The sequence below is a fragment of the Pongo pygmaeus genome, chromosome 14 (genome assembly GCF_028885625.2).
Source record: "Pongo pygmaeus isolate AG05252 chromosome 14, NHGRI_mPonPyg2-v2.0_pri, whole genome shotgun sequence".
NCBI classification, from domain to species: Eukaryota; Metazoa; Chordata; class Mammalia; order Primates; family Hominidae; genus Pongo; species Pongo pygmaeus.
In genome coordinates, this window is record NC_072387.2 from 85,217,706 (window position 1) to 85,234,791 (window position 17,086).

The 17,086-nt window shown below is 38.5% G+C and overlaps 1 protein-coding gene across 27 annotated transcripts in view; it reads left to right on the forward strand.

The window, feature by feature from the left end:
• The window catches only part of LMO7 (LIM domain 7), a 239,179-nt gene extending 224,962 nt beyond the window's left edge, over window positions 1-14,217 (forward strand). For 23 of the 27 annotated variants that reach the window (XM_063650951.1, XM_063650955.1, XM_063650961.1 and 20 more), the window contains 6 exons: window positions 989-1,041; window positions 4,592-4,805; window positions 8,630-8,926; window positions 10,801-10,909; window positions 12,045-12,147; window positions 13,458-14,217. In XM_063650951.1, coding sequence (XP_063507021.1) covers window positions 989-1,041; window positions 4,592-4,805; window positions 8,630-8,926; window positions 10,801-10,909; window positions 12,045-12,147; window positions 13,458-13,480 — 799 coding nt within the window. In that variant the 3' untranslated portion in view covers window positions 13,481-14,217. Of the gene's footprint in view, window positions 1-988; window positions 1,042-4,591; window positions 4,806-8,629; window positions 8,927-10,800; window positions 10,910-12,044; window positions 12,663-13,457 lie in introns of those variants that run through there. The other 4 variants (XM_063650956.1, XM_063650957.1, XM_054446962.2 and 1 more) reach the window with 2 other exon arrangements.
• Window positions 14,218-17,086: the final 2,869 nt, after the last annotated feature.

Sequence of the window (17,086 nt, forward strand, 5' to 3'; positions counted from 1 at the left end):
ATATTACATATTATAATGTATATTATATATTGTTATTAATACTATTATTTTCTTTTTCTTTTCTTTTCTTTTTTTCTTTTTTTTTTTTTGAGACAGAGTCTCGCTCTGTTGCCCAGGCTGGAGTGCAGTGGGGTGATCTCAGCTCACTGCAACCTCTGCCTTCTGGGTTCAAGTGATTCTCCCACTTCAGTCTCCCAAGTAACTGAGACTATGGGTGCATGCCACCACGTCTAGCTTGTTTTTGTATTTTTGTAGAGACGGGGTTTCACCATGTTGGCCAGGCTGGCTTCCAAACTCCTGACCTCAAGCGATCCTCCCACCTCAGCCTTCCAAAGTGCTGGGATTACAGGAGTGAGCCACCATGTCCGGCCACCACTATTATTTTCAAAGTTCAGTGTGTCTAGCAGAATGGGAATGAGATTAGCATGTGTTGATTTATACACCTAAATTTTATTGGTACAAACTTAAGGCGTTTCCAGAAGTTGACTGTGCTGTATGCTTTAGTACCTGTTTGGAACACTAAGATGGCATTTGGTAAATTAATGTTCCACAGTAGTCAGTGGCACCCTAATGCCCAAGAAGTTGACATGATAAACCTGGGGAGTGTGGGGGAAGTGGGACAGTCTGACTGTAGGTGATCTGATGGCAGATGGTTTGTAAGCCTGGTAAGACTGAGATCTGGACCAGGGTGAACATTGACAACAATTGATCAATAAATTATAGTCTTCATCAGCATACAAACTGGAGAAGTACTGTCACGTGTTTGTATCTATTTCCAGCATTTCACTCTTCTCTTTTTTAAGGATGTCAAGGTTTTCTGTGAGTTTGTGAAAGATGAAAAATTTCTTGGTTTAAAAATAATTGCTTTCAGCAGACATACAAAATAAATCAACTGCTTTAAAAAGCAATCTCTTTGGTGTTTTTACTTCATAAATATAAAAGAGGTTATTAATGAGACATATTTAATATATTGTGTTCTGTGTTTTAGGAATAAATCCAGATCTACTACTGAACTGGATGATTACTCCACAAATAAAAATGGTAAATGTGATTTTTTCCCCCAAACTCCTTCAGAGTTGCTTATTTGTGGTATCATGTTATGAGAAGTATTTTTAAGGTCAAGATATTTCAGATTCATTAAGATTACTTAATTAAAATACTTAGTATTTTAACCTCTGTATATAAAAACAGCAAAACAACTATCTTGTGTTTATTTTTGGCTTTATTTTATATTGAAAAAATACTGGGAGATTAAAATGGTTTTTAAATTGCTAATGAAATATGTGGGAATTTTGCAAAGCGATGCTGATGCAGCTGTGTATAGCAGATTTTATCTTGCAGCTGAAGAAATAGTACAGAAAAGATTTCTATGAAATACTGGAGGACTTAAAAATTGCATACGAATTTGAATTATACATGTAAATGCCAAAATGTCAAAAAATCAAAAATTATGACTTCAGTAATTGTGCAAAAACAATTTGGTCTTGACATTGTTAGTATAAAATATGTTTCTGACGAATGCATATAGCAGAAATTATGTAACTATGAAAAAAACCCTAAGCGGTAATTACCATTTTAAGCAGGGTTTGCATATCAAGATTTGCATAAGCAGGTGGCTGGTCATTTACATGAATGAATGAAGGTGCAGGTGGGGCTGAGGCCAACATGCCCATCATGTTGGATAGCCACTGCCCAGCTCCAGCCTATCATTGCCATGCTGGAGAAGGCAACCCTCTGCCTACTCTTCCTGTTGTAACAGAAAAGTAAAAAAAAAAAAAAAAAAAATCTGTTTTCATGTGTTATCTTTTATGTGCTGACAAGAGATTTTTTTTAAAAAACTAAAATGCCCTGTGAGCAAAACAACCTATCTACAGGCCAGATAGTCTGGTGGCAGCTCTGGTTAAAGCTTATAGAACTTACAGTTTTTATTGGGATTCACAGTTCTATGATTATCCGTTTCTTTGAGCAGTTAGGACCTTCATTATCTGGTTCTAGTTTAACTTTCCAGCTGATGTTGCTATTTTTCCCTTAACGGGTCCTTAACTATAACCACATTATCATCTTTCTCAGTTCCCAATTTATCACGCACTTTCTGATCTGGTTCCTCTGGTCTTACCTTTCCCTATTTGTATTTTCCATTTCTTCTCCCCTGAACTTGCCTTTAGCCACTGTTAAAATTATAGTTTTAAGTACTTCAGTGTTCCATGAGATATTTTTAACCTGCAGCGATTATGTTATCTCTCCTGAACGTAAACACAAGACCTGTCAGTAACTGCAACTGTGAATCTCCGGAATAATCTTGTTAATATTTGTGGCTTGTGTCATTAATCAGATTATTTTGTATGTATGTTTTCCCCCCTTTATTAACTCATTGCAAGCTCTTGGATAGCAGGCAGTCAAGTTATTAAATATTTGATTTAAAAACTTGGTTATACCAAAACGACACTTTAATAGAGGCCAGGTGCGGTGGCTCACGCCTGTAATCCCAACCAGCCTGACCAACATGGTGAAACCCCGTCTCTACTAAAAATACAAAAATTAGCCAGGCGTGGTGGCATGTGCCTGTAATTCCAGCTACTCAGGAGGATGAGGCAGGAGAATCGCTTGAACCCGGGAGGCAGAGGTTGCAGTGAGCCGAGATCGCTCCACTGCACTCCAGCCTGGGCGACAGAGCAGACTCCGTCTCAAAAAAAAAAAAAAAAAAAGGCAACATTTCTTTAAAGTCTGACCAAATTGATAAGCTTCAAATTGGTAAGCTTTGTATGTACACAAATGTAAGTATAGTTGTATAAGAAACCTTTGGTCTTGCTCATTGTTTACTGGAAGATGAACCAAGGCATAGACAAACAATAAATTTTGAAAGAATGGCAGTAGCAATAAATGTAGAGAAAGAAAGAAAATAAATCCTTAGATGAGATTTCCTAATCCAGATTAAGGTGGGAATGGTACGTCAAAGTTGTGGGTGTTTTACCCCAATCAGAAACTAATCACCAAATCTAAGAGACAGAGTCCTCAGGATAAAACCTGACTTAATTTTCACGAATAAATTCGACATTCAAATTATAGTTCTGTCAGTTTCTTAGAGTAGAAGCAAGTCTGGTAACATTTATGGATGATTATTTGGATTGCTTGAATATTTTTCCTGTTCACAAAAGCCATTTCCATGATTGAATGTGCTCTTATTCTTACAATTTTGGTTGTCACTTATACCATGCACACTTGGGTCATGTCAGCCAGAGATATGTGTGTTTATGTCCTCTCTCCCCAGGGGGAGTATATATTTTTTTGAGAGAAGAAAACTCCCTGTTTCCTTTTAGAGTTGTTACAGCAAGCGTGTGAGCATGTTCTTGATTGATTTAATTTAGGAAAGGAAGAGTGGAAGAAAAACTATTTCTAGATGAGCACTTTGTAACTGAGCAATACTGAAACCAGTACTGATTGTTGCCTTTTTGGGCAGCCTTTTTCATTTTCCCAAGTGTGTTCTGTGGTGTGGCTCTGGCTGTGGAACTGGACTTTCTGGAGTAGGAGACAGTTACTTTATGTTCTCATGCAGCACCCTCATTGAGAATTGATAATGTTAGCACACGTGCACAATGCCACATTTTAAGCTGCACTGCCATGGGCGATTTATCCAGTCACTATTTATTTATTTATTTATTTATTTATTTATTTATTTATTGAGGCTGCAATTTCAAATACACTTTATTTCTTTGTTACATCAACTCCATCTCTCCTCTGTCATTTTGTATTTGTATTTTTTATTTTTAAAATGTTTTATTTCCATAAGTTTGTGGGGAACAGGTGGTATTTGGTTACATGAATAAGTTCTTTAGTGGTGATTTGTGAGATTTTGGTGCACCCATCTCTCGAGAAGTATACACTGAGCTGAATTTGTAGTCTTTTGTCCCTCATCCCCTTCCCACCCTTTCCCGCTGAGTCCACAAAGTCCATTGTGTCATTTTTATGCCTTTGCATCCTCATAGCCTAGTTCCCACTTATAAGTGAGAACATACGATGTTTGGTTTTCCATTCCTGAGTTACTTCACTTAGAATAATTGTCTCCAATATCATCCAGGTTGCTGCAAATGCCATTAGTTCATTCCTTTTTATGGCTGAGTAGTATTCCATACGAGATATATGTATATCACATTCTCTTTATCCACTCATTGATTGATAGGCATTTGGGTTGGTTCCACATTTTTGCGTTGCGAATTGTGCTGCTATAAACATGGGTGAGCAAGTATCTTTTTCATATAATGACATCTTTTCCTCCTGGGTGGATACCCAGTAGTGGGATTGCTGGATCAAATGGTAGATCTACTTATAGTTCTTTAAGGAAGCTACACACTGTTTTCCTTAGTGGTTGTACTAGTTTACATTCCCACCAGTGGTGTAGGAGTGCTCCCTTTTCCCCGCATTCACACCAACATCTATTATTTTTTGAGTTGTTGATTATGGCTATTCTTGCAGGAGTAAGGTGGTATCACATTATGGTTTTGATTTGCATTTCCCTGATCATTAGTGATGTCAATCATCACTGTCACTTTTAAAATGTACTAATCCCAAAGCTTTTGATTTGTTTTTAATTTAGGAAGCAATAAATATTTAGACAGAATTGGGAACACAACCTCTTCACAGAGGAGTTCCAAGAAAGAACAAGTACCATCAGGAGCAGAGTTGGAGAGGCAACAAATCCTTCAGGAAATGAGGAAGAGAACACCCCTTCACAATGACAACAGCTGGATCCGACAGCGCAGTGCCAGTGTCAACAAAGAGCCTGTTAGTCTTCCTGGGATCATGAGAAGGTGCGAGACATCTTAGGAATTGGTTTCTTGTCTTTACTGTGAGGCAGATATTTAATTTGTAGACATCCTTGTGCTTTGGACAGAAGAGATGAAAGGAACATAGAGCAAACGCTCTGGGCACTATTATGTGTCAGACAGCCAGTTGCTCAGTTTACATGACCTCATCTAATCTGAGGAAAACATATTGAGGTAGGGATAATAATTCTGGCTGTTTTTTGTTTTTTTTTTAATTTACTATGAGGGAACTTTGGCTCAAGCAGGAAAGACACTGACAAAATCACATGGTTAATAGATTGCAAATCTGGATGGGGCATTCTGAAGTGAGGTTCAGATGCTTAAATAACGCACACTGCTCTTAGAACTTTCTTGGCTGCTGAACTTCAACAAATATAAGTTTCGTATTTTTATATTTCTAATGAGATAATGATTAGATTGGAATTATGATAATTGGATTCACAAAGTGATAAACCTAATTTTTATAACTTTAAGGAGATAAAGATATAGATATTAATTGGAAATGAGTGCAGGAACATTTTAAAAGATGTATCTTGGGTAAGTGAATGCAGCTACTCTGATTCAGTATTTTCTTATCAGATGACTGGGGAATTTATTTGTAATGTATCACAGAGAAAGAGCTAATTATGTCAATATATTAATAATTTTGTAAAAATCAGAAAATTATCCCTACCAACTCTATAAAAAATAGATGTGTGCCTGTAATCCCAGCTACCCGGGAGGCTGAGGCAGGAGAATCACTGGAACCCGTGAGGTAGAGGTTGCAGTGAGCTGAGATCATGCCACTGCACTCCAGCCTGGATGATGGAGCAAGAGACTGTCTAAAAAAAAAAAAAAAAAAAAAAGACGAAGGGATATGAACAGACAGTTCATGGGAAAAAGAAACACAAAGCCAATAAACATAAAACATCAATATTAGTCCTAAAACAATAATGTATCTCTTTTGCTCACTGGATTTGTAAAGAGTTAAAATTGATTAAATTTAGTATTGACAATTGTATATGGAAATAGGAATTCTTCTTTCCACTTGGTTGGACAGTTTTTCAGTGTGTATTAAGCAAAAGTTTATATATCTGACCCTCTGAGCAATGTAGTTTCTAGCACTCTGTCTTCTGGATGTATTTGGATAAATATGCAAAGGTACATTCAAGGATGTACACTTACACATTATTTGTTAATGGCAAAAGAAAAGAAAATCACAATGTCTGCTAGTAAGGAGACACTCAGTAGTTATTCAATAAACAGTGGCATACTGATAAGATAGAACACTATATGACTATTGAAGAATGAAAGAAAAGTGTTGCTACATAATATGCAACCTCCAAATTTAGTGAGTTAGACAGTAACTCATAATCTCTCACAGTCCTGAAGATTGACTGGGCAGTTATTTGCATGATGTTAGCTGGGACACTTGAGCAGCTGTAGTCATTTACAGTAGGGATTGGTAAGCTTTTATGTATAAGGACCAGATAGCAAATAATTTAGGGTTTGCAGGCCACATAGGTTTCTGTCACACATTCTTTTTTTTTTTAAAGACTCTTTGAAAATGTGAAAAATAGTCTCAGCTCGTGAGCTGTGTCTATCTTGGCAGTAGGCTGTAATTCGCTGTCCCCTGTAGCTGTAGAGGCTTCACTGAGAGCTTGGCCAGAGCTAGTAGTTGAGGGGCCTGTGTTCTGCATATGGGCCTCTCCACATAGTTTTTTGGGCTACCCCATGGCATGGGACCTGGATTCAAAGAGGAAAAGCTCACACCAAGGCAATGCCTAATAAGCAAGTGCTTATCAAGCTGCCATGTGCATCATGTTTGCTGATGCCCCATTGGCCAAATTAGTCATGTGACTAACCCCAGAATCAGTGGGAGGGGACTACACAAGGGCGTGGATACCAAAAGGCATGGTTCACTGGAGGCCATTGAAGTACAGTCTATCATATGAGCAGAATGATGATAGTTCTAAGATAATACATATTAAATGGAAAAGAAGTTATTGAAAACTGTGTTGTGGAATAATTCATTTGTTTAAGACTGTTAAACACAAACACGTTGCATATGTATATAGACACATCTATACTTACATATGTAAATTTGTATGTATATGTAAATATGTGCTTGCATATGTGAGAAAAGGTCTGGAAGGACACACAAGTAATGGTGGGTACCTCTGCGGGTTAGGGCAGGTGAGTCGTGAGAGAGGAAGGACTTTTCTTCTCCCTCAGATGTCTTTCTCTGCAGCTTCAGTCTTTCTCATTATGAAAATGTATCACTTTTATAATGTTAAAATTTAAAAGAAAAATTTCAAGCTTGGGATAAGAGAAAGTTTTGAAAGCAATAAAAATAAATTTGACCAGGTAGAAGAATTCTCATAATTTTGAGTTCATTTTTGTAGGTAGTACTAATGTTAGTACACGAATTTTAAGAGAGGTTTTGCAAAAGTTGTATTTAAATCCATTTGGGAGCTAAATCTGATTTTAAAAGCATATGTACTTTAAGGGAAGTGGCTGATAAATGCTTTTATAATGTGGACATTAAACAGTTGCTAAATTTAGGGATTCAGGTGCTACATAAATGAGACCTCCACAGGAGGCATGGTCTGGGTTGTTTTAGAGGACTTGGGTTTGAAAGCCAGTGCCACCACCGACTGGCTCTTCCTATGACAAGCTCACTTCTATGAGATTAAAAAAAAAAATCTTAGTGTTATGAAGATTCAATAAGTTTAATATTTTTGTGAAGGTATCTGACCTAATGCTTGTCATATTTAAGTTCTTAAAATGTATTTCTTTGAGTTTTTAAAAGGCTTTATATTTGCTATGTCTTAAACTGTTGAAGATTTAAAGGATAAGTATCAATCTTCTTAGACTTAGTAGAGTATTAGCTCTTATTTTAAAAATATTTTTCTTAGTGTATTTCTTTCTTCTGTGGTTGGTATTTATTGTTTTACCTAAGCACCGAGTAAATAAAAATAAAAATAAACGAAGGTGTTCTCACTTGTAAGTGGGAGCTAAACATTGAGTACATATGGATACAATGAAGGAAACAGTAGACACCCACGGCCAACTTGAGGGTGGAGTGTGGGAGGTTGAGGATCGAAAAACTACCTCTCTGGCAGTCCACATATTACCTGGGTGATGAAATAATCTGTATACCAAACCACCATGACACTCGCTTGACCCATGTAACAAACCTGCACGTGTATCCCCTAAACCTAAAATAAAAGTTGGAAAGAAAACAGATTAAAAACAAGAAGGTTGATTGACTATGAAACATGATGCCACTGATGATGAAGATCAACTTTACTTGTTAAAGGTAATTTTACAGGTGGTTCTCACCTTTCAGTGGTTCGACTTCAGATTTTTGACTTTACAGTGATGTGAAAGTGATAAGCGTTTGTGGAAACTGTACTTTGAGTACCTGTATGACCAGTCTGTTGTTGACTTCCAGTACGGTATTCAGTAAATTGTATACTTGACACTTTGTTGTAAAATAGGCTTTGTGTTGCTTGATTTTGCCCAACTGTAGGCTAAGGTAAGTGTTCTGAGCATGATTGAGGTGGATTAGGCTTAGTTACAATGTATGGTAGTTTAGGTGAAATAAAAGTATTTTTGACTTACAGTATTTTCAACTTATGGTGGGTTTATTGAGACATAACCCCATCATCATACATCAAGGAACATCTGTATATGTAACTAGAATACTTAGATTAATACCCACATATAAAATATAAAAATGGATTTTTAATGAATGGAATGATGAATTAAATAGATTTCTAGTTGAACATATCACATTATTTTGATGAGTCTTTTTTGTGTTTCAGAGGTGAATCTTTAGATAACCTGGACTCCCCCCGATCCAATTCTTGGAGACAGCCTCCTTGGCTCAATCAGCCCACAGGATTCTATGCTTCTTCCTCCGTGCAAGACTTTAGTCGCCCACCACCTCAGCTGGTGTCCACATCAAACCGTGCCTACATGCGGAACCCCTCCTCCAGCATGCCCCCGCCTTCAGCTGGCTCCGTGAAGACCTCCACCACAGGTGTGGCCACCACACAGTCCCCCACCTCGAGAAGCCATTCCCCTTCGGCTTCACAGTCAGGCTCTCAGCTGCGTAACAGGTGAGGCCCTTGCTGTTTCTCTTTCTTCTCTTAGTCTTGGGTATTATTTTTTCATTAAAATATCCCTCAAATCCTGTCCAAGTTTTCCAGTGAAGAAGAAAAAGAAGCCCTTTTGAATGTGTCAAATTTGGTATTCTAGTATGAAATCAATGAAGGCTTGCTTAATACCGTTCCATGCAACTCTAATAGCATTTCTGGATGTCTTGTGAAGCCACTGGAGACTTTGAAGGTGTCTACTTGTTGCCACCGTCTCATTTGCCTGTGCTTGTGATCAGTGTCTTGGATGTAAGACATACCTGAATACTTCTCAGTGTGGAATCATGAAAACATACAGCAGCTCACGAATGCTTCTCAAATTTCTGAGTGAAATCAGTATTGTCAAATAGCTGACTATTTTCATGACAGTGTCATACAAACTCACAGGAACTGAGTGTAAAAGAAGAGCGTTACAATGCTTTTCCGGGCATGCTCCATCGTCTGGGGGACTTCTGACTAGCTGGAATTAAAGAAATGCAAAGTCGGATAGATCTTGCTTTGGGGGTTTTTGATTGCCAAAATAATTGCTTGGGCGTTCTGTTTGCCCACATTTTGTTGAGGCTACATCAGCTGGATTCGGTGGGGCATATGGTGTGGGAAGTGTATATGTTATGATAGGGTGTTATGTTTTTATGTGGAGTGAAGCTCGGATATCAACCCTGCTCGGGTTTTTAGGTCTGGGTAGCTTCTCCACAGATCTTTCATGCCTCATGTAAGTATATCGGGCAGTGCTGCTCTCCTCACCCCAAGAAAGTGTTGTTGGCATGTACTCCTTTCCATCACAAATGGTATACTTCAAAGTAGAAACACATTGATTAATAGTAAGACTTTTTAAAGCCATCAGATAAGAGACTTTCATAAGAAAACATGTTTTATATAAATCCAAAATAATTTTACATGTACCAGGATATAAAGTGTGTATCAATGAGTTTGAATTGAAAGAACAGAGGTGAAGATTTAGGGTAAATTTGGGTACAGTGGGGAGGTGCAGTCTATGGGACGAGAGGAAGGCAGAGGAGGGGGGACTCATTTACTGATGGAGAGACCCACTTTGGGAGAGCAGAGGGAGGGGCTGAGGGCTTTTCTGACCTAAGAAGGTCCTGATCTAGGAGGTGGTCCTCTTAAGCGCTGTGCTCATGCTGTGGGGGTGCAGAGATGTGGAAGAACGGGTGCCGCCTTACCAACCGGGAGAGGAGAAAAGACCTGTATACAAAAGTAGAGTAGAAATCCTCCTTCCCTCTGTCCGTGGCAGCTGTCAGGTACTTTTCATTTTCTTCCCTGCAGAGACAATCCTGTAAGTCAGAGACACAGTCAGGAAAGCACTGACATTTCTCTGTAACTAGAAAACTGGGTGACCAAGAAAGAGAGTGAAAAATAAGTCTGAGAAAAATAGGTCATAGAGGACTTGCTAAGCCTCTTGAAGAAATCTGGGGCCACCCTTTTGGTGTTTTGAGGGGGTAGGAGGACATGATCAGCATTGTGTGCTTTGGTTTAACTGGCAAGAAGATGTAGGTGGATGAGATGAGGGGCTACTATTGCTGAGTACAGATGTGATCAAAGGGAGGATAGTATCAGAAACTGCAGGATGGACTAATTACACTGAAATTGCTCATTTATGTGAACAGGTGTCAAGGGTCTCAGAGCTGCCATGGAGATGGTTCAAGGTTAGAGTATAATCAAGGCATTTTTTAGTTGGCTGATAAAAGTTATTCTCCCACAGATAATGTATAGATCTTTTCTTAAATTATTATCAATGTTAATAGCAGAGTATGACTTTTAAAGAAGAATCTTGAGCTGCCCAGGTGAAAGCCTCCATTCCATTCTTGTTCTGCATCTAGGTCAGTCAGTGGGAAGCGCATATGCTCCTACTGCAGTAACATTCTGGGCAGAGGAGCCGCCATGATCATCGAGTCCCTGGGTCTTTGTTATCATTTGCATTGTTTTAAGGTGAGACTGAGACAAACAGCTTGCAGGCCTGCAAAGCTTTGCTTGGAGAGCGCATGGCTTCTTTGAGCCGCTGGGTGTAGATGTGCCACTAACAAGCTAGGTGCTGTATTCGTCAATCTGTGCTGCATTTGAATCACAAATTGCTTGCTCCTCCCTACTTCTCAAATCTTGAACCTTGTTTTAAAACTTAAATCTGGAAAAATTTTGCATTTTCTATTTCTAATCTGTTAGAATTCTATACATTTACAGTACATAAGTTGCTTTCTCTAAGATGCTGTCAGAGGCATACTTGAAATATAATTTACAAATAACCTACTAATGTTGTTAAGGGCAGGGACACATGCAGTTATCACAGTGTCTGGAAGCCTAGCTTTGACTAAGAAGAATGTGTAAGGAAAACCATTACCATTGTAGCTATTTTTATAATTGCACAGCCTGTTTATACCTGATAGGTTTTCACGCATAAGAAGGAACTAAGGCTGTAATTGTTTGGTTTTGTAATCTCTGTCTCTAAAGACTTATCTGTTTGATTCTTGAACTTGCATTGGGCCAGAGAAAGATTCCGGTTGTTGATCCTGGAGGTCCACAGACCACAGCTTGTTTAAGCCTGTCCATCACTGGCTTGGGCTGTTCCTAGGCAGAGCAGAATGAGTCAAGATAATTAGAGTTTGGGCACATGGAATCGAAATATCCAGCCTTGAAGTGAGGCGCTGTGTGGGAACACTTGCTAAGCTAGTGCAGCAGGGACACTGGGAGCGGCCCACCCCAGGGTGGAGTGCCAGAGCCCAGCCTTCATTCACTCTGGCCACTTCTTTCATGGGGGGCCTTACCTGCCATTCCTATGGAGGGATAAAAACTAAATTTCTTTAAGTCAATCAGCAAATTATTTCTATTTTTGGGGAGTATATTTAGACTGGTCATCTTGGCTCTTAATATTGGCTTTATGAATTCTTTAACGTCTTATCTGGCGGGCTTGATTTTAATCTACTAATCATCTTTCGGCCTTTTTTTTTCTTTGCTGAAATGTATCTAAGAGCTTAGAAGTAGCATTCTGCTCATTTCCCCCCCACCCCCAGGAGTGCCCCAAGCTTTCTTGAGCTGGCTGACGGTGGATGTTCTTTTTTTTGTTCCCCAGTGTGTTGCCTGTGAGTGTGACCTCGGAGGCTCTTCCTCAGGAGCTGAAGTCAGAATCAGAAACCACCAGCTGTACTGCAACGACTGCTATCTCAGATTCAAATGTAAGAGAGCAAATCAGAGAGAAAATTTCCTGCCTTTTAAGGAGGCCACGGGTTCCCATGCATTTCCCTGAACCTGCAGCCAGCTCCCCTCCAAGTTCACTGCCGTAGGATTCCAGGTTTCAAGAATTGTAGTGTGTTCCCTTCAAAGAGTGTGTATAGTGAATGGGTCACTGCTCAGGGTTCCAGCTACACAGGAGTGGGTTGTGGGGCCAAGGAATGGAGAGGAACAGTGTCCGAAAGTCAGGATGGTGTCTTGTGTCATCTGCCCAGGGTCCACAGAGACCTTTAATGACTCAAGAATACAAACAAACCAATACACTTAAATGAATCTTCTATGTAGGATTTGTTTCTTGACTAAAGATTGGTCTCTCATCAACTTCTATTATTTAACAATGGGCTTTGATTATGTGATTTAGAAAATGACCAACTTTAAAAAATATTGTTCTATGTAATACAAAATAAGTCAGTTTATGCTTTATGTTAATATATGTCAATATATAATTTTAAAAGGAAAGTATTAACTGTGGTGTTTCGTGTCATTTTTGGAAAAAATGAGTTTTTCAAAAAACTTCAAATGCTACTTTGCATCTAAGCATGTGTTTGTGTGTTATAAAAGGTAGGCTAGCATAACTAGGTCGTCTGTTGTGTATAGCTACAGCAAGACAACTATTACTGCTGTTTCATATTTTAAACCTTGATGCTGGTAACGTGTGTTTCTTCCTTATTGTGAAAGGGTGTTACAAGTGGTATCAGCAAAACCATTTGCTTTTGAACTCTGAGGTATTTATATGGCCCCTATGTGAAGAGTGCTTTGGAAATGGTTTAAGCCCAGTCAACTCTCTTTTATCTGTCAGTGGGTTCTGAGCCTTCCTGCTGCAGCTGTCCGGTCCTTTCCTGGATGCTGACACTGAAGTTGGAGAAAGTCAAGGCTGGGCATGTACTGGTGGGGGTGTGTGTATGTGTGTGTGTTTTTCTCTCTCTCATCAAATTCCAAAGCCAAATAGAAATGATTTCTGGAATCATCATTGTAAAATTGCCCATGCCTTTTCTCTTCTCCAAAACAAATAATAGAGAGTTAAGTGTAATTTATTTCTATTTTGAGCAGTTCATTTTTACTCCATTTTTACAAATAAAGAATTCTAGAGACGAGACACTGAGACTTGCCTAGCTTTATCCTAAGAGTGAGTGACAGGTTACTCTTTCTACCTCATTGGGCCACTTTCTGAGTGATGACTGCTATGTATCCCAGGTGGCAATATTCACGTTTCTGAATCTAAGCACTTTTCTTTCTTCTCTCCTTGCCCGATCAGCTGGACGGCCAACCGCCATGTGATGTAAGCCTCCATACGAAAGCACTGTTGCAGATAGAAGAAGAGGTGGTTGCTGCTCGTGTAGATCTATAAATATGTGTTGTATGTCTTTTTTGCTTTTTTTTTTTTAAAAAAAAGAATAACTTTTTTGCCTCTTTAGATTACATAGAAGCATTGTAGTCTTGGTAGAACCAGTATTTTTGTTGTTTATTTATAAGGTAACTGTGTGTGGGGAAAAGTGCAGTATTTACCTGTTGAATTCAGCATCTTGAGAGCACAAGGGAAAAAATAAGAACTTAAGAATATTTTTGAGGCAGATAATGATCTAGTTTGACTTTCTAGTTAGCGGTGTTTTGAAGAGGGTATTTTATTGTTTTTTAAAAAAAGGTTCTTAAACATTATTTGAAATAGTTAATATAAATACATAATTGCATTTGCTCTGTTTATTGTAATGTATTCTAAATTAATACAGAACCATATGGAAAATTTCATGAAAATCTATCCCCAAATGTGCTTTCTGTATCCTTCCTTCTACCTATGTATTCTGATTTTTAAAAATGCAGTTAATGTACCATTTATTTGCTTGATGAAGGGAGCTCTATTTTCTTTACCAGAAATGTTGCTAAGTAATTCCCAATAGAAAGCTGCTTATTTTCATTAATGAAAAATAACCATGGTTTGTATACTAGAAGTCTTCTTCAGAAACTGGTGAGCCTTTCTGTTCAATTGCATTTGTAAATAAACTTGCTGATGCATTTAACGAGTGGGTCGTCTTTTTCTTAGGTGTATGTGTCTGACCTCAGGCCTTTTAGTCGTATTTCAGTATGTGGCCTTTTTTGATGTTATGTTTTATTCAGTAGCTTTACTAAGGTATAATTGATGTAATAAACTGCATATATTTAAAGTGTATACTTTAACAAATTTTGACATGGTGTATACCTTCGAAACTATGCCACAGTCTGGATGTGTTTACTGAAACATTTTAATAAGGAAGTTTATTTTTGATAAAGTTATGTTTTTGGATACAATACATTTGTATGGTGAGAGTGATGAATTGTTGGATCATTTGAATAAAATCTTTTCTTTTACTACCCCCATGATAAAAGGAGAAGACAACAGTTAGCTTAGAATATCTATAAAGCAAAAAATGTAGTCTCTTGTTTAAAAAATCTGGAGTGGGAATGCAAGGATACAAAACTTTAGCATGCTTTGAGCAAAAGTTTAAACTTATTGGAATCTTTTATAATAATGTAAGTGGAATGGAGAATTCTAGGAACTGAGAACTGTATTGGAATAGGTTTAAAATATATAAGAAATGCTAATGTGGGAGATAAAAATTTTATTTAGTACTTATTCTGATTATTATTAAAGTAATAATGTGTTCCTTGAGGATAACTTGTCAAATGCCCCAAAGCATAAAGAATATAATTCTGAATCCCAAATTCCAAAGACAAGAGCTCTGTGTTTGAATTCATTCTGCATATAATTATTTATAAGTATAGATTGTGAATTTTTCCATGTTCTTAAAATTATTTTTATCGTTTTTTCATGGTTGCATAGCGCTCTATTGTTTGGCCTTGGTAATATTTAGTTGATAATTCCATTACTGTGTATTTTTCAGTTGTTTCTAAGATCAAACATTTTAATATGTGCATGTTATATATAAATATGTAAATTCTGTGATACTCTATGATCATCTCTTCCTTTATATTATTTTCATAGACACGAAATAGTTGCTCAGAGATTATGCATTTTAAGACACTCATAGTATATATTGCCAAAGTGGTTTCCAGAAAGGCACTGCTGGCTTCGACTCCTATAAGCAGCACGTGGGCTTGTTCATCTCACTGCATGTTCATGAAGATACAGTTCTTTTGCCTTGTTCTCTGCCTGATGTATATGCAGAGGCAGCCCTCAATATGCAGTGGTTGAATAAATGAATGAAGAAACCACTATCAATTTCTGCCTTGTTAATTCTGTTTTTCACTGTCCCCAGAGGATGCCTTAATTCTGCCATCATTTTCGTTTCCTTATCCAACATTCTTTCTGACCATTGCTCCTTTTCATCTAAGCCTTTTGTCTTTTCATCTGCTCTTGTTTTCTTATGACTTTTTTTCCCCCATTTCTCACATTATCTTACTTAGTGATAATGTTTCTGTTAGTACAAATTATAAGTACAGTTTTCAGAGCTATTTTCTTCTAGGATACCGGCTCTACATTTGTGTAAGCCCCTGGGTATTTGTTACTTCACCTAGGAACAAGAGAAGAGTCCAGCCCTTCAACAAATTTTGTAATTCATACTTTATGCTCCAGGCACTGCTTTTGGCACCATGGGTAGAACAGTGAAGAAATACAGTCTCGGCTCTGATTGGTCTTATTTTTCTGGTTGAGGGAGGTGATAAAACAATACATGAAAAAATAACATGCAGGTGGCGATGAGAGCAACAAAGAACAAATACTGGGTAAGAAAGATGCAAGTGCTGGAAATGGAAGTTTGACAGTGCTTTTTATACAGGTGGTCAGGGACAGCCTTTTGATATTTGGTCCAAAGCATGAAGCAATGAAGGAACAGAGAGTTGATGGAAAAGCATTCCAGACACAGGGAACAGCAAGTGACAAGGCTTGGCGCAGGAGAGTATTTGGTGTGTCCAGGAAGCAAGCGTGGTTGAGTGGAGTGAGTGTGGAGGGTTTAGGAGCCATGGGGAAGTGGAGGGTACAGGGCAGCAATCGTTGCAGGACATGGGCTCTTATACTCTGAATGGAAGGGGAAGACTCCAGAGAGTTCTGAGAAGAGGAATGAAACAAACTGACTGATGTGTTAAAAGGACTGCTACAGACTGCTGTATGAACAAGACTCCAGAAGGACAGGCAAAAGCAGGGAGACCAGTTTGGAGCCTATTGAAATTATGCAGGAAAAAGATGACATTTGCTTCAGCAGGATGGGTGTAGGGGAGGTAGTGAGGAGAGGGAAGATTGTAGTGTGTGTGTGTGTGTCCTGAAGGTGAAGCTGGTAGAATTTGATCAAGATTGGATGACACAAAAGAGGGTGGAATAAAAAATGAATCTGAAATGTTGGCCTGAGGAGCTGGAAAAATGGAATTGCGTTTTTCTGAAATGGAGATGGTTACAAGTAAAGCACATTTGGGTAGGGTGGTCAGAGATTTGGTTTTTAAGCATAGTGAGGTTGAGCAATCTATCAGATACCTCAATAGTAGTGTTGAGTAGGCAGCTGGCTATGCAAGGGAGAGGCCCAGGCTGGAAATATAGAGTCATCAGTATGTAGATGGAATTTCAGCTGAGAACTGGGGGGACATCACCTGGAATCTGACCATAACTAGAGTGGAGGTGATGTCCAAGGACTGAATCCTGAGGCCCTCCAGCACTAGAGATCAGAGATACAGAAAAGTGAGCAGGAGAGAGAATCAAGACCCTGGTGCCCTGGAAACCAAGTCAAGACCATATTTTAAGGAGAGAGAGACCTGTTGTGTCGAATGCTTCCCAGAGATCCAACAAAATTAGGCCTGAGAGTTGACATTGGAAATCAGTTTGCAACGTGCCTTTTCCCCAATCATACACATGTTTGTGTTTGATATTGTCCTTCTCAAAGGTTCAGTTGGGGGCCCCTCATG